The sequence below is a fragment of the Letharia columbiana genome (assembly GCF_014066305.1).
Source record: "Letharia columbiana isolate WasteWater2 chromosome Unknown Sc0000087_s0, whole genome shotgun sequence".
NCBI lineage: Eukaryota > Fungi > Ascomycota > Lecanoromycetes > Lecanorales > Parmeliaceae > Letharia > Letharia columbiana.
Genome location: NW_023501132.1, coordinates 1 through 19,456, shown reverse-complemented (window position 1 = coordinate 19,456; position 19,456 = coordinate 1). Strand labels below are relative to the sequence as shown.

Genomic DNA, 19,456 nt, shown 5'->3' with positions numbered 1-19,456 from the left:
ATCATTATAGGAGATAGCATCAGCCCGATGAAACAAGAGGACCTTCACAATTAGCATAGATTCAAGTTCGGTAAAGGCCATTTTAAAACCTTTTCACACTCTGTACGCCCATAATTCATGGCGCCTCGGCGACCTTGGGTGCAGTGCTGTGTCAATGGATCGTTAGCTTCAACTTCCACTTGGAGTGTTGGCTTGAAGAATGCCGTAGGCTGGTTTCTCCGCGTGTTCTGGTATCCTAGACGGCGAGATGAAATACCATTGCCCACTCTTCTGGGTCCAGGTTATCACATCGTCCCGAGCAAGAAGATGAGTATCTCAATAGCGCCAAGGTTCTTGCAAAGGTTTTAAGAGACAGTTTCATGATGGGGTAGGTCGCCAGGAGCTCGAAGTCTTTTGACCGAGATTGTACAACTTTGCTCTCTTAAAAAATTCTACACTCGCGTTGAAGCATTTCAGCAAATCAAAGAATCTGGCTGTTGTTGCAATTTGACCTTGCTAGGGTAACATTTGGACGATTACTTTCTCACATTTTTTTATGTTTCTTTCCAGTGTTAAGGACTGAGGCTGGGATGCTGACTATCACTAGTTATGATTTTTATTTTTAGGGTCTGATCTATGTACAAGACGGAAGATAAGGAAGAAAGTACAAATAGATGCCTGAGATTTCTTAAGGGATGAGACAAAATAAAAAAGAACATCACATAAATACTCGCTCAACGAAGATCCTGGCGAAAATCTCAGCAATGCTTGACATTACGGGCCGACTTCACCCCGTGACATGCACAGGTAAAGAAGCTGTGCATGATAGACCTGAATTGCAGAGAGAGCAAGCAGGAAGTTTCTGTTCACTGGATTATGGTAGTCGTTACAGGAGTAAGCATGGCAGATCGGTCTGTAAATGGAGGTATGGTGCTGGCGAAAGTAAGCTGTTTTGAAGAGCCGTCATCCAGTCTGGGAGCTATGGATGCTGGGTACCCACAAGTAAGCCACCTTGACGGTAGTGACCCCTACGCAATCATCTTGAGGTGTGTCGTCCCACGGTCCTCGAAGAGATGCCTCAACCATACCGAATCCACAGGTGAAGCTGGAAATGTTGACCGTGCCTCCCAACGCCTTGTCACCCCGGTATAATCATCCATCAGCGATCGCCGAAAGTGCACTTGTTCAAGCACGCACGGTGAAGCAAGTCGTGACCCTATTGAGAGAATCCTGGAGGCACCTGCACTTGAAGGTGCTTCTATTCCAGACCATTCAAAAAGCTAGCGACGAGCCTTGTAGTGCTCAAAGGTACACTTAGCAGCGAAAGGAGTTTGGTTGCAGCTTGTCATTCTTACACGGCCACCTGTACCCTGGAGGCTCAACATCAGCGCTCAAGATGTCACAGCACATGGACCCGTCTAACTTGCGACGCTTTCGGTCGATTATTTGGTTTCTAGTGTTGCTTAGCTAGACGGGTTGCGTAGTTGCGATTTCTCCAACTGAAGTATTGAGGGGGTGGCGGTAGGGGTCGAGAGGAGTTCCATTCTCCCAATTTGTTCATTTTCTCTTGGAGCTCCATATTGAAGCGCCGAAGGAGCCCAGAGAGGTAGGGGTGGCATGTATCGAGAGCCGTGTCTTAGCCATTAAGATTGACGACGGGCGTGGGAGTCCACTCGTGTCAGAAAGTTCTGTACCGCCGGTGCGACCGACGCGTATTTAGACGATATTCGAAGCTAAGTCTTTAGAGAATCTAAATAATATATTAAATTTCTAAAGTTTAATTACTTATATATTCTAGAAGTTAACTATTTAATAAATCTCTTTTACTTATTAAATTATCGCTAAATCTATTAATATCTCTATATTATTAAATAACTTATTTCTAAGATTTATAAGTAAAAAGTATTCGAATATAGTCTAATATTAATATTAGATATTCGCTCATTTTTTTAAATTATAAGATAATTAATAATCGCGTTAAAGCTTAAATTAACTACGAGCTAAATCTTAACTTAAGAATTATTTATTATCTATATCTCTTTCTAGTTCTAGAATAAACGATTAAAATAGACGATAGCGTTTTATTTTTATAATATTTTATCATAATTTCAACCGGCATTTCTTCTCCAGACTTGCGCTAGGCTTTATTCGGGCTAGCTTCTTAACGGCTTAGTACTCTAATAACTTCGATATATATGTTACTTAGCAATCTTTATAGTTAATATTTTATTTATATAATACCACTAATATTATTATTCGATATACGATTCATTTTCTGATATAATATTAACTATTTAATATAGTTGTGAGCTAAGCTATTGTTGCCTGCCTGCTCCTGCCTGCCTATCTGCTCTGCCCTGGATCTCTAATACCGAAATATCACTACTTAATCGCCTTGTTGTAGAGGAGATATTCGGACGATTCCCTATCTGCCTGCCTGCCTGCCTGCTTTGCTCTGCGGAGATCTCTCGAATATCGACTACTCAATCGCCTTGTTGTGGAGGAGATATCCGAACGATTCCCTACCTGCCTGCCTGCCTGCCTGCCCTATTCTGCGGGGATCTCTCGAATATCGACTACTTAATCGCCTTATTGTGGAGGAGATATCCGGATAATTCCCTACCTGCCTGCCTGCCTGCCTATCCTATCCTGCGAGGATCTCTCGAATATCGATTATTTAATCGCCTTGTTGTGGAGAAGATATTCGGACGATTCCCTACCTGCCTGCCTACCCTGTCTCTGTGAGGAGATATTTCGACTATCTCTCGCTTGCCTTATCTGTTATCTACCTGCATTAGTAGAGAGATTCTCTATCTATCTATCTACCCTACCTCTGCGGAGAGATATTTCGACTATCTCTCGCTTACCTTACCTATTACCTACCTATATTAGTAGAGAGATTCTCTATCTATCTATCTACTCAGCCTCTACGAGGAGATATTTCGACTATCTCTCGCTTATCTTATTTATTATCTATCTACATTAATAGAGAGATCTCTATCTAATTCGTTATGAACTCGAATTAAGAAGAAACTCGTTCTAAATCGTTATTAACGATTTAGTATTATTAGGCCTAGATTTATAATCTTAATACTATTATTTAGAATCTTAATATAATTATAATACGACTTCGAGAGTTACGAGACCTTTATCGTTTTAATATAAAGACTCTTACTACTACGAATACGAAATTATAGAACTAAAATTTAGATCTTAATTATTAAAGAAGAAATAATTACTTTAATAGAGTCTCTAAATTTCGATATAGATAAATAATTAATTAAATTAGAAGTTACTAAGACGGGAATATCTATTTCTACTATTCTTATTATCGGAAATAATAAGAAATACTCTAATATACTCTACTTCTATAGTAAAAAAGAGAAGTAAGACGAGTAGCGATTTCATCTGAACTTTAAGTTTCGATAAAGTATCGTATTATTTTCTAGTAAAAAGATAAAATAAATTATATTCGAGACTACTATAAGTTAATTATATTCGATATACTTAAGATACGAGTAAATTTACTAAGCGAGAATCTCTATAATACTATAAAAGAGATAATTTTAGAGCTTTATAGTATATTTAATAATTACGATAAGCTAATAAAGAATAATATCTTACTCTATAACTCGGCGTTTATTATAAAAAAGAAGAAGATATTTAACGAGTTCTATACTCGATTTTCAGCTATTATTACGCTATTAGACTATAGCGAAAGTTATAAGATCGCTATACTACGAAGACTTATTACTCTTAAGCTTTAATTATAAATTATCGATATCTTATTATCTTTCTTTCGCTTAGTTATTAAGTATTTACGAAAGACTAATTAAGATCTCTATTAATTAAAGACTATATATATAAATATAAAAGAGATTAATAAATAGAAGTTTAAATTAAGCTTATAGCGATTACTTTATTTAAAATAGCTAAAGAATTAGTTAAAGAAAGAAGATTAATATTTTAAATATCTTAATTATAGTTATCGATTTAATTAGACTAAGATATATATAATCTTAAAGATATTATCGTTTAAAGAGATAAAGGCTATTATAATTAAGAAATAGACTATAGAGAAGACTATAAAGAAGTAATAACGATATAGATCTTATCTATAGTAGTAGTAATAAATTTCTTCTTCTTTTTCTAACTAGTAATAATCGTTTCGCCTAGCCGCATACGGCTAGCGCATTTAAATTAGTTTCGATTCGATAAATTATCGAACTTTGCGTTTTTAAACGAATTGACCTTATTCGATTTCGATTTTTTTTTCCCCTTTTTTCGGCAATACGCTAAAACTACGAATCTACTATACTATCTCTCAGCACCCTATACTATTACTTTAAGTATCTTCTCGAGCTATTATCTTATATTAATACCTCTATTATCTATATTCGTAAATCTACTATATAAGATTTAGCTTAATACTACGATCGAATACTAAGAGTATCTACGAGAAAAAGTTTAAAGTTATTATTTTAGAGGGTAGTAAATATACTTTAGATTATAAAGGCTAGTATATTATAAATTATAACGATCGTCTCGCTATTATTACCTCGTCGTCGCTATAATTTAAATTATAGAGATATAACTATTTAAGAAAAGAGTAATATTATAGTTTTAATCGATATTTCTTCTCTAGACTTACGCTAGACTTTATTCGAGCTAGCTTCTTAGCGACTTAATACTCTAATAACTTCGATATATATATTACTTAGTAACCTTTATAGTTAATATTTTATTTATATAATATTATTAATATTATTATTCGATATACGATTTATTTTCTAATATATTTAGGAGAGTTATAATATAGTATAAATAATTAGAAATAACTAAGTATTAGAGAATTATACTATTAAATTCGACGCTTATATAAAGTAGTTACTTATTTTAATTAATAATAATATATTCTATAAGAATAAGTATAAAAAAAAAAAAAAAAAAAAAAAAAAAAAAAAAAAAAAAAAAAAAAAAAAAAAAAAAAAAAAGAAAAAAAAAGAAATTTGAGGTTTTAAAAAAAAAAAAAAATAAAAAAAAATATTTTAAAAAAAAAGTATAAATATTAAAAAAGATTAGTAATAGATAGAGAATTAGTAGAGATATTAATTAGCTAAAATAATATATTCTATTCTACTATAATAAAATAATCTATTTTTATTCTTAAAATTATTATTTTATTCTTATTATTATTCGCGAATCTTATTTATTTAATTATATTATCTCGAATATTTATAATATTATTTAAAGCTTCTACTATAGCGTAATATACTTTTTAATATTAATCTTTCTTTAATTCTATTATTTAATAATATTAGTCTTTTTCTAATAATTTAAGTTACTTTTACTTTCTTAATATATAAAGTATTTTTATACTTTTAATAAGTTAGCTTTAATAGTTTATTTATTATCGACGATATTCTTTCTAATAAAAAAAGAATAAAGCTATTAAATTTAGTATATACTATTACTTTTTTAATAACTTATAAAGATATTTACTCGAAGATTTAATTTATAAATAAGTAATTTAAAGATACTTAATATTAGTTATAAGATAAATATTATCTATAGATAATAATATTTATCGATATTATATTTACGCTATTAAATCTATTTTTATAACTCGCTAACTCGAGATTATCTCTTTTTTAATTAAATAATTAATTTAAAAGTACTTAATATTAATTAGAAGATAAATATTATCTATAAATAATAATACTTATTAATATCGTATTTACGTTATCGAATCTATTTTCGTAATCTATTAACTTTTAATTATCTCTTTTTTAATTAAATAAATAATTTAGAGATATTTAATATTAATTAGAAGACGAATATTATTTATAAATAATAATACTTATTAATATCGTATTTACGCTATTAAATTTATTTTTATAACTCGCTAACTTTTAATTATCTCTTTTTCGATTAAATAAGTAATTTAAAGATATTTAATATTAATTAGAAAATAAATATTATCTATAAATAATAATACTTATCTACTAAGAATCTCGTTTATATTAATATATATTTAGAAAAAATTAGATATTTAAACTCTTCGAACTAGTTATAATTTTCGACTTTTTAATTAATAAACTTAATTCTAATTTTTAAAATCTTTAATAGCTTAATACTCTCTAAGAATTCTATTATTTAAGAATTAATTCGACTAAAGTCGATATTATTTTCGAAAGAAATATTAAGCTTTTAAGAAATTCTTAGTCGTTAATAATAATTAACTTAACTCTATCTTTAAATTTTTTATTAATAACTTACTTCGTTTATCTCTAATAATTTATTATAAAAAACTTCTCGCTTATTAATTATAGATAAGCGTCTTAGACTTTTTATACTTAGTCGTTAGCGTTAATAATAAATCTTTTATATTTAGTCGTTAGTAACGACTAATTTAACTCTATTATTAAACTCTTTATTAATAATTTACTTTATCTATCTCTAGAAGAGCGTTTTAAATCTCTTATACTTAGCTATTAGCGTTAATATTAGAAAAGAAACTTAAGAATTCTAAGTAAGAGAACTCTAGATTACTTAACTTATATACGTTTAACGTATACTTAATAAAGTCTTAGCGAAGTCTTAGCAAATAAGCTTAAGTAAGCGATTTCTCTCGAGTTTTCTTTACTTTTTTAAGAATTAGTTTTACTATTAGATCGATATATAAATATATTTATTTTTCTAATTTTATATTACTATATAATTTTAAAGCTCTTTAAATTTAATAATTCTAATTCTTTAACTCTTCTAAGAGATAGCGATTTAAAATTAATATAGTAATTACTATTAGAGTATAATCTTAATATTTATAAAACGATTTATTATTAGCTAATATAATATTAAATTAAAATATTATTATAATATTATTAGATATATTAGAATATATTATAAACTTTAATAAAGAGATCTTTTTATTAGTTATAGATAATAATTTAATAAAAAAATAATAAGTAGTAATAATAATAACGATATTACTATTAATAGTTAAAAGAGTATCTTTAATAATAAATAAGATATTAACGAATAGATTAATGAATTTATTTATATTCTAAACGATAGAGTAGAGTATATTACTTATTACTAAGACGCGCTTATATAAGAATATTATCTTTAATCTTTAAAAGCGAAGATTAATTCGCTTAAATAAGATAAAATATTTATAGATTATAATCGTAATAGCGATAATAATAGATCGAGATTATTAGCGATTTTAGAAATAAAGAGAATTATAAATAATATTAATTTTAAATATAATAATATTATCTAATAGCCTCGAAAAATAATTCGATTAAAGAAATTATTAATTTATTATAAAAAGAGTATTTAAGAGTATCGAGCTTTAATATAAAAGATAAATAAGATATTTCGCTTAATCTCGAAAAATTTTCTTATAAAAAAGAATAAGATTCTTTAAATTTATTAATCTTTTAATAATAATTAGAAAGAATTATAGACTAATAAGAAAGATAGATTTTCGAATTATAACTATATATAATAAAAGTTTATTAATTTTTTATTAAATTAAATTAAAGATTTAATAAATCTTAGACTTAACGTCGTCTAAGTATATATAAATATTAATTAAAAATAAAATTAAACTATATATTAATTCGATAATTATCTTCGATTATTAAAAATCTAAATAAATTTCTATATTAAAAATTAATAAGTATATTATTTATTTATAAAGTTTTATTTAAATCTTCGTTATTAGCTAGTTAATATTTAAACTATATTAATAAAATAAGATAAGCTTCTAACGCTTATAATACGCTTAGAGAATAATAATAAAAAATAAGAATCTTCTCGAGAATATAAAGTAAATAGTATTTCTAACTTATAAGAGAGCTAGTAGCGAGAAAATTAAAATCTTTAATTTAAAAAATTATAATTATCGCGAAGATAAAATAACTTTAATTTAAGAAATAAATAATTTTAAGATTATAAGTTTAAGAATAAATTTAAGAATAATAAGTTTTATTTAAATAGTGTAAAATATTATAATTATAAAGAAAAAGAATATTATATTACTATCTATATTAAATCGAAAAAATCGAAAATAAAAAATCTTAATAGTATATTAATTAATTTAATTAATAATTATAAGCTTTACGCAATTAACTTAGCGAGAAAAAAGAAACTCTTATCGAAGACTTCGTAATAACGAGAGTAAAAATAGAAGTATTATTTATTTTATCGTTATCTATAAAGATAGAGTACTTTTAAATAATTAAAGCGAGTTATAAACTTTTATTAAAATTTATTTTAATAATAGTATAGAGGTAAATATAATAAGTTAGCGTTTTACGATTAAGTAGAATCTAATTAAAATTAATAATCTCTTATTAAAATCTATATAAATAAATAAAAAATTAATTTATTATTATAATATCTACTCGATAACTTATCGTCTATAAAATAATTAAAAGCGTATTAAGCGCTATAAATATATTTTCTATATTATTAATAAGAAAGATCTCTCGATAATTTTAGATCTTTCGATTTTAATCGATAAGCGAATTAAGATAAATATAAAAGATTAAATCTAGCGTTTTAATATCGAAAAGTAATCGCTCGAGATTCTAACGTTATAATAATTCGCGAACGTCTTAAAAAGATATAAGATTATTTATATATTAGTTATAATTAAAATAATAATCGTAGATAGAGAATATAAAATTAATATAATTAAAATAAAAAGTGTTTATATAAATAGCGTAGAAGTTATTTCTAAACTTTCTAATAACTTAAAAGAATATAAAGATATATTCTTATCGAAAGAAGTAACTTAATTATTATTATATAAGAATTATAATTATATTATTAAAATTATAGCGAAGCTATTATTTAATTTATTATATAACTTATTTAATATAGAGTTAATAGCGCTAAGAATTTATCTTAATAAAGCTCTAGCGAAAAGTTAAATAAAATACTTTACGAGTTTAATAAAAGCTTTAATTCTATTTATTTTAAAAAAGAATAAAGATTTATATTTATATATTAACTATTATAGACTAAATAAGATAACTATTAAAAATCGATATTTATTATTCTTAATTAATAAGATACTTAATCGTCTAAATAGTTTTAAGCGATATATTAAATTTAATTTAAAGAATATTTATTATCGTATATAAATTCGTAAGAGCGATAAATAAAAAATAGCGTTTTATATATATTACGAGTACTTTAAGTATTTAATAATATTATTTAACTTAACTAATATCTTAGTAATCTTTTAAATTTATATTAATAAAACTTTAATTAAACTAATTAACTAGTTTTATATAATATATTTAAATAATATTCTTATATATTTTAAAATAAAGAAGAAGTATTTAAATTATATAAAGTAAGTATTTAATTAATTTAGATAATATAGTCTTTATATAAATCTAAAGAAATATAAGTTTTTTATTATAGAAGTAGAATTTCTCGACTTTATAATATTTATTATTAATATTATTATAGATAAATATAGAGTAACTATAATTTAAGAGTAATTAAAATTAAAAGATTATTATAATATATAAATCTTTTTAAAATTTATAAATTCTATCGAAGATTTATTTATTACTATTTTTAAATTATAAACTCTTTAATAGAATTTTTTAAAAGAAGCGAAAAAGATATTAAGTTAGAATTATTTCTATAGCTCGACGTTATAAAGTATACGTTTAAAAAGCTAAAAGACGCTTTTATAATCGCGTCTCTTCTTAAGTATTTTAACTCTTAGCTTTTAATTTAAATTAAAATTAATATCTTATTATTCGCTATAGCGAGTATATTAACTTAGCTATATACGAATAAATAGTAATATTTAATCGCTTTTTATTTAAGAAAGATAATCGATATAGAGTATACTTATAAAATATATAATTAAGAATTTTTTATAATTATTATAATATTTAAATATTAGCGCTACTATTTAAAAAGAAGTTTTTACTTTATTAAACTTCTTATTAATTATAATAATTTAAAGTATTTTATAAAGTAATTAATATTAAATAGTAGATAAGCTCGCTAGATAATAAAACTCTCTTTATATAATTTCTTAATTTTATATAGATTAGATAAGATAAATTCTATTAATATATCTTTAAAACGTTTTAATTATAAAAGCGAAAACGAATTAATTAATAAACTTCTCTCTATATTATAGTAGAAACTAGCTAGAATTAAAAGTCTTTTAAATTTTATTTTAATTATTATTAAGATAACTTATAAAGATAGTATAAGCTATATATATAAAAAATATAATTTTAATAATAAATATTTTATCGTATTAAATAGTTTAAGTATAAATAAGAATTCTTTAAATATTAATTCTCGAGAAGAAGTATTTATAAAAAGATAATATTTAAGAATTTAAGAATTATTATAATATAAGAAACTTACTTAAATATAATATATTTTTTAAAATTTAAAAAATCTTAATTTTTAATAAGAGAAAGTTTAAGTAAGATATTTACTTAATATATTTATAATATAATTAATAAGCGACTTAATTCTATTATTAGAACTATTAATTATAAATAATTTATTTTATATCTAATTATCGAAATATTAATTAGTATATATAAAAGAATAAGATAGAGTTAAGTTTAAAAATCTTAAATTTATATATATAGCTAATTATTAATTTAAGATTATTACGTTTTTTAGCTAGACTAACTAAGTTAGCTCGCTAGCTCTCTTAAGCTCTCTTATTAAAAATTTATATATAAAAGTTTTATACTCTAAAATAACTAGCTCTCTACGAATACTATTTCTTTATAATTTCGTAAATTATAGAACTCGATATACGCTTTCTAACGCTATAAAAATAATAAAGTTTAATCTACTATTAATAAATTAAATAAATATTTAAATATAATAGTTATAATAGTTATATTAGACGCGTTCGAGATTAAATAATAATTCTTTTATCTATTTATTATTCTTTTATTATTCTATTAATTCTATTAATTCTATTAATTCTATTAATTTCATTAATATAAATATAATCGTCTTCGATATCTCTTATCTAATTAGAGCCCCTTATTAACGTCTCTAAATTATCTCTTAACGAATTTATTACTATTAATAATTAAGATCGTAAGCGAGTTTAATAACTATCTACTACTACTTATAAACGCGTTAAAAGACTCTTAAAAATAGCTTAAATGAATATATTCTTCTTTATATACTTCTTATTAGACGGGCGAAGAGATTAGAATTATAGCGATAAATATATAAAACTTAGAGAAAAAAAAAAAAAAAAAATTTCTTTTAGATTTTCATTTTATTATTTTACGTCTTTTTATAATAATATTAAGATCTAAGATTATAAAAGCGGATATACTAAATTTAATAGTATTCTCGATTTTTAATTATCTAGTTTACTTTCTTCTTTATATATTACTTTATTTAAAATCTTTTAATAATCTATAATCGCGACGTTAAAATCTATAGACTATATATATTTTAATATATTTTATTTAATAATAACTTTTATATACTATAACGCGCGAAGCTAAATATTTTAATATTATATATTATTATAAATAATATACTTAATTAAATCTAGCTTTACTTTACTTAAAAATTAATATTATCTATTATTATAAATAATATATTTAATTAAATCTAGCTTTACGCTATTATTATTATATATAATTTATTTAATTAAATATTATTAATAAGTTATTATTATCTATAGATAATATTTATTTAAATAAAAAATAAATTCTCTTCTACTTTATTTCTAACTACTTTAATATAAAATTTTATCTTTAACTTATATTTACTACGCGTTTATTATATATTTAATCTAATCTTATCTCTTATAAGAGTATAGTTTTTTTTTTTTCTCTCTTTTCTTCGTTATAATAACTTATTCTAAAAAGATTCTAGAAGAAAAACTCGTTTTCGCTCGCGAGACTATAATTAGACTTCGAGCTAGATATTAAATTAAATATAAAATCTAATTTTTATAAGTAGATATAACTATTTTATCGTAATTTTTAAATCTCGTAAATTTTTTATTCTTTAGAGTTATAGCTAAGTAATAAAAGATAACTTAAATAAAAAATAATTAGCTTATTAATACTATAAAGAAATTTAATTTACTAAGAGAGTTAAGAGAAAATAACGATATTATTCTAATTAAAATAAGATTATAGCGATAATAATTCTTTCTCTTAACTATATTTAATCTTTTAATTAGATTTTAAAATAAGAGTAATATAATTACTTAATCTTTAACTAGATTATTATTTAAAAAAACTTTTTTAAATTTTAGTAAATCGCGTAGGTTAAGTAGATAGGCTCATATTATTCTATCTACTTAGAATCTTATTAAGATTATAAATATTCTAGCTATAAATATATATCTATAATTAAAATTAAGCGATAAAGTTTTCTATATTTATTATTATAATTAAATATTTATATATTTATAAAGAGACTTTTAAGTTCGCTCTCTTCTCTATAATCCTCTCTTTCTTCTTAATTTAAGAGTTTTTTATCTTCGCTTTCTTCTCTATAACTCTTCTTTTCTTTTTAATCTAAGAGTTTTTTATTTATACTTTTTTCGATATAATTTTCTCTTTTTTTTTAATTTAAGAGTTCTCTATTTATACTTTCTTTAATATAATCTTTTCTTTCTTCTTAATTTAAGAGTTTTCTATATATACTTCTTTTAATATAATTCTTTCTTTCTTCGTAATTTAAGAGATTTTTAATATTAAGCGAAATTAAATTTAATCTAATTAATCTTAATACTTCTAATCTTTTAATAATTAATCTCTTTTTAAAATATTTAGATAAATATAATTATAGATTAAAAAATATATATAATCTTAGCTCTAGACTAGAGCGACGCGATCGCTTTTTAATTTTTATAAATAAATCTAGAAGATTAGAAATTATATTTAAAGATATTATTCTCTCTATTAATTTATATAATAATATTATAAAGATTTTTAGAGCTAGCTAAAAGACTTATTATATCTATAATATATTATTATTAAACTCTTTTTTAAAATCTAACTAACGTTAAATAGCGAATAATTTTAATATTATCTTTAAAGATACTCTTTTTCTTCGCGAAATAATTAATTATTAAAACTAGTATCTTTTTATAAAATTCTTCTTTAATAACGCTTTATATCTCTTATATTAGAATAAGATTATAGAGCGAGATAAAGTAATAAACGATTTTAAGACTATTAATTAGAAAGCTTTTTTTATAAATAATAAGAATTTAGCTATTATTAATTTTAATAAATTAAAAAAATACTTTTTATATTAGACTTAAAAGAAAGATCTTATATTTTAACGCTTTTAGAATATTAATAATATAATATTTAATATTTCGAGCTTAACTATTTATCGACGTAGATTTTACTTTATATTTTAATTACTATTTTTATAATAAATTATCTAAAATTAACGAGTAATTAGTATATATAAAAAAATAAGATAGGGCTAAGCTAGAAAACCTTGAATTTGTATGTGCAGCCAATCATAAATTCGGGTCCTATACGCTTTTTAGTTAGACCGGCTAAGTCAGCCCGGTAGCCCTTCCGCGCTTCCCTTATCAAAAATTTGTGTGTAGAAGTTTTACACTCTGAAATAACCAGCTCCCTACGGATACTATTTCTTCATAATTTCCTAAATTATAGAGCTCAGTTTACGCTTTCTAACGCTGTAAAAACTATGAAGTTTGGCCTACTATTGGTGAATTAAATAAATATTCAAATATAATAGTCATAGTAGTCACACCAGACGCGTCCGGGATCGGATAATAATCCTGCCACCTGTTTGTTATTCTTCCATTATTCTACCAATTCTACCAATTCTATCAATTCCACCAATATGAACACAATCGTCTTCGGTACCCCTCGCCCAATTAGAGCCCCTTACTGACGCCCCCAGGCCACCCCTCGGCGAATCCGCTACTGCTGGCAATCGAGGCCGCAAGTGAGCCTAACAGCTACCTACTACTGCTCATAAACGCGTTGGAAGGCCCTCAAAAAGAGCCCGAACGGATACGTCCTCCCCTACATACTCCTCCCAAGCCAGCGGTAGATAGGTTAAACTAACATTCAAATATTGTAGTCACACCAAACGCGTCCGGACGTCATATGCTCTCCACGATTCCACATCAAATCATCACTCAGCAAGCGAAGAACACCACTGCAACTTGGCCATTCCACATCAAATCATCACTCAGCAAGCGGAGAACACCACTGTAACTTGGCCTGTCATCCCCACTGCATTAAGGAGTAAGAGGAGGAACTACAACAGGCAAATGCGGAGAACACTGCGGAGAAACCAAGCGGCAACAAGGCCACCATCGTCAAGAACACGGCTCAGCTCTCCAAGATCCCACGTCATATGCTCTCCACGATTCCACACGATTCCACATCAAATCATCACTCAGCAAGCGGAGAACACCACTGTAACTTGGCCTGTCATCCCCACTGCATTGAGGAGTAAGAGGAGGAACTACAACAGGCAAATGCGGAGAACACTGCGGAGAAACCAAGCGGCAACAAGGCCACCATCGTCAAGAACACGGCTCAGCTCTCCAAGATCCCACGTCATATCAGTCATCCACTCAGTCAGCCACTGAGCTAGCCACTCAGTCTGATACTCTACAAGAGGAGGAGCAAGAGGAGGAACTACAACAGGCAAATGCGGAGAACACTGCGGAGAAACCAAGCGGCAACAAGGCCACCATCGTCAAGAACACGGCTCAGCTCTCCAAGATCCCACGTTATATGCTCTCCACGATTCCATATCAAATCATCACTCAGCAAGCGGAGAACACCACTGTAACTTGGCCTGTCATCCCCACTGCATTGAGGAGTAAGAGGAGGAACTACAACAGGCAAATGCGGAGAATACTGCGGAGAAACCAAGCGGCAACAAGGCCACCATCGTCAAGAACACGGCTCAGCTCTCCAAGATCCCACGTCATATGCTCTCCACGGTTCCACATCAAATCATCACTCAGCAAGCGGAGAACACCACTGCAACTTGGCCGTTCCACATCAAATCATCACTCAGCAAGCGGAGAACACCACTGCAACTTGGCCTGTTATCCCCACTACATTGAGGAGCAAGAGGAGGAACTACAACAGGCAAATGCGGAGAACACTGCGGAGAAACCAAGCGGCAACAAGGCCACCATCGTCAAGAACACGGCTCAGCTCTCCAAGATCCCACGTCAAATCATCACTCAGCAAGCGGAGAACACCACTGCAACTTGGCCTGTCATCCCCACTAATATGGTACATCACTGCAATGACGTTACAAGAGGAGGATCTACTGCGACGATCACAGTCAATTGGGCCTCTGCAGGAGGGACATCGGACGATGCATATTTGGACGAATTGAAACCGTCCGATGTCTACAGCTATCTCATTATTCGAAAGATTTCACTGCGGCAGGAGATATTGTGGGATTCACAGCACTAATTGACACGTTATCTCCATTTCTTTCCGGTATTTCGATACTTCTTGCCATGAGGACATGGCCTTTCTCTGTTTTTTGTAGGTAATTGTTACGGATCAATCCTCCACACTCGATATACCTTCCTAATTAGGCCTTAGCGCGCCTCTCTCCGCACATATATGTCTATACTACATAGATTAAATCAATTTTGTAGTGGTGGAAGTAGGTCAAAAACGTACAGCAAGCGATCAGAGTCCGATTTGACTTAGGGCTAGGGCTAAAATTCGATTTGACTTAGAAAAATCCAACTCCATTTGACTTAGAAAAATGAAAAATCCAACTCCATGAATTTAATTCATAGGCCTTTACTTGTTATTTATAATTTAAAACTATATAAGATAAAATAACTTCGCTTAGACTATAACGTTATCGATAGCGACTTAAAAATTACTATTTATATTTTCTTTTCTTACTTTTTAATAGCTAATTTCGATATTATATATCTAAATAATAACGAATAAAATAGATAAATTAATAATATTATTTAATCTACGCTTAGAGATATTTATAATTATTATATATAATAGTATTAGTCGAGAAGCTATATTAATATAAACTATAAGATATATATTAAAAAAGAGTAAAGTATTAATAACGCTAATTATTTAATTAATATTAATTATTTATTATCTATTAACTTATTAAAATAATTTTAAAAATATATATTTTATAAGAGTAATAAATATTCTAAGTTTATAAATTTAATATTAATCGTTATAATTTATAATCTTAAGAGCTTAATTTAATATAATAGTCTTATCTTAATAAAATATAACTTTCTTAAGCTTATAAAATTCTATTATAATATTTATAATAAGAGTTATTTAAGTTAAAATAATACGTAACTTAATATTAAAGTTAAAGATATTTTCGTTATTAACGATATTATATTATTATAAAAAATATACTATCTTAAATAATAAGTATAAAAATTCTATAATCTTCGATAGATCGTATATTATTTTATAGTCTTATAATATTCTTTTATATTAACGCGTAATATAGATTTAATCTTTATTAAATTAAGCTTAAGTAATCTATTATAAAATAAAGAAAATCTTATTTATAATAAGATTTATAATAATAATAAAGATCTATTCGCTATATTATTTAAAAATTATTTTATATTTAATAATAACGACTTTAAAGACTTAGAGTTCTCTTAATTCTATATTAATAAATACTTTAAAGTAAATTAATATAATTAAATTATAATTAATACTCGAGAATCTTATCTAAAATAACTTAATATAATTAAAGAATATAAAAAGAGTAAGTAAAGAGTCGCTATTATATTAAAAGATTTAATAAAAATAAAATTCTTATTTAATATATAGTCGAAATACTATATAAAATAGCTATTCTTTATATATTACGAATTTAATATCGACGATTACTCGATTACTATCGTATAGATTATCGCTTTTTTATCGAATATCTAGAGACTTAATAATTTAATATTATCTATAAATAATATTAATAGCTATTTATCTATAGATAATTAGATAAAAATCTTAATTATCGAAGACTCTTATCGCTTTTATTAGATACTTTTAATTAAAGAAGTTAATAAGTTTATATTAGTTTATCTAAATAGATAAATAGTATATTTAAAAGTATTAGCGATTAAAACTTATCTCGAGTTAAATAATTATTTCATTACTTTAAAAACTTAATAGCGTCTTTATAAAATTACGATTAGCGCTTATTATTATACTTTTATATTAATTATAAAAGAAGTTATATTATTATAATAATCTAAATTAATATTAAAAAAAATAAAAAATTATAAATATTAATAAGAGTAATTTTAACGCTAAGCGCTTCGTTATAATAATAATAAGATTTCTAATAATAGTTTTTTAGATAACTTAGAGTTTAATCGATATAATTTTATTAATTTTAATTTTAAATAAGTAATTAAGCGATATAGAACTATATAGTTTTAAGTAAATTAGTTTCTATAGAAGATATTACTTATCTTTTAATCGTATTTTCTAAATTAACTTTAATTAGCTAATAATATATTTTATAAATTCTTTTATTATATTCGAAATATTTTAGTCGTTTTAATCGAATAGAAGAATATTTAAGTTATATTTCGAGAAAGATATATAAATATTAACTTTTATTACGATTATAATATATTTAATTAAAAAAATAATAAGAAAAGATAAATAGCTATTAATATTACGTACTCGTTATTTAATTTAAATACTAAACTTATCTTATAATTCTATATTAAATATATTTTTAAAATCTTAATCGCGAGATTTATTAGAATCGATATAGATGTAATATTAATATAGATATATTAAATAAGATAATTAGATATCGAATAACTATATAGATAGAAGATATTAAATAATAGTAGATAACTCTATTAAGATACGCTAGACTCTAATAGATTATAGAATTAAATAATATATTAAGAAAGATATAGAATACGATCGTAATACTACCTCTCTCTTTTATAGAATTATACTCTTATAATTAATAAGTAAAAGAGTAATAAAACTAGTATATATATACGCTCGCTTAAAAATTAATAAAATAATAAAGAACTTTTAATATTTAGAATCTTTAATACTACGATCTTTCTCGACGATAGTATAGATAGTAAGAGCTTATATCTCGATCTTCGCGTTAATATCGTCGCTAGTTAAAGATATAACGAGTATAGAAGTTCTAATCTAAAAGAAATCGATATAGTAATAGACGAGTAATAAATATAAGTATTTTAATAGATAATAATAATTTTCGAGTTAATATTTTAGTATAAAGAATATTAATAAAATAGTGCGAGTTAATTAATCGAGAGATCTTAAATTAAATTAAGTCGTAAACGCTAAATTTTAATTTAGTATTAAATTAGTTTAATATAGACTTCTTTATAATAAGTTATCTAGTTAATATCGATTATATCTAGCGATAACGATAGTAAGATTCGCGTATAATCTAATATAGTCTCGAAATATATTAAGAGTTATATTAATAAGAGGAGACGATCTAATAAATCTAAAATGCGGCTATTATAAAGTAATATAGATCTAAGAAATCGAATCGCGAACGCGAAGAAAATAAAGTTATTATAAAATATCGAACGATTTTAATTCGTTTAAAAATACGATATTTATAGTATTATCGAGCTTAGTAAACTACTTACGAGTATTACTTATAAAAATTATTAATTATATCTTAATAATTTTCAAATTCGCTACTATTCGAGTTATATTATTTAAGATTCTTATTAAGACTCTTCTATTTCATCTAATACTTAAAGCGATTATTAATAAATTTAAAGGCGATAATCTTCTTTATTACTTATTTAATTCGATCTTCGATAGTAATATACTTCGATAAAGAATTAATTTATTTAGATAAGAGGTTTATCGATACGAGGCTTAAGAGATTAAGATAAAATATATTATAAATCTTTATACTCACTGAGAGCTCTAAGCGATAAGAGGTTTCTACGAGATCTATTACTTTAAATAAACTATATCTCTTATTATTTAGCTTTCATAACGATCGATTCGAAGTAATATTCTTATTACTAAGAAAGATTATATCGTCTACTTTAAAAGTAATCTTCTAGCGTCGCTTATTAATCTAGATTATTATAGCCTTTTAAATATAATTTATATTACTTTAAATATAGTCGAGAATTTACTATATATACTCGATAATATTCTTCGCTTAAGTAGCGTTAAGGCGCTTACGAGTAATATTATAGTCGATAATATCTAAGCTAAAACTTATTTAAGAGTAAAAGCTCTTATTTATAAAGAATAATAGAATATTCGTAGTTATAAATATAGTATTATTATCGATAAACTCGATAATAGATAACTATCTAGACTAATCGTCTTATATATAATTATAATACGTTTAAAGATAGCGTTCTATATTCTAATTAGCCCGTTTAATCTATTTATTAATTTCGAAATAA

At 25.2% G+C, this 19,456-nt stretch overlaps 1 protein-coding gene across 1 annotated transcript; it reads left to right on the top strand.

Annotated features, from left to right (window-relative positions):
- Positions 1-13,860: 13,860 nt before the first annotated feature.
- On the top strand, positions 13,861-15,467 carry HO173_012628 (uncharacterized protein; the record flags this gene model as incomplete). Its single annotated transcript, XM_037314463.1, has 4 exons — positions 13,861-13,879; positions 13,921-14,002; positions 14,104-14,587; positions 14,634-15,467. 4 exons carry the CDS (start codon positions 13,861-13,863, stop codon positions 15,465-15,467), a joined length of 1,419 nt encoding a protein of 472 aa, XP_037158628.1.
- Positions 15,468-19,456: the final 3,989 nt, after the last annotated feature.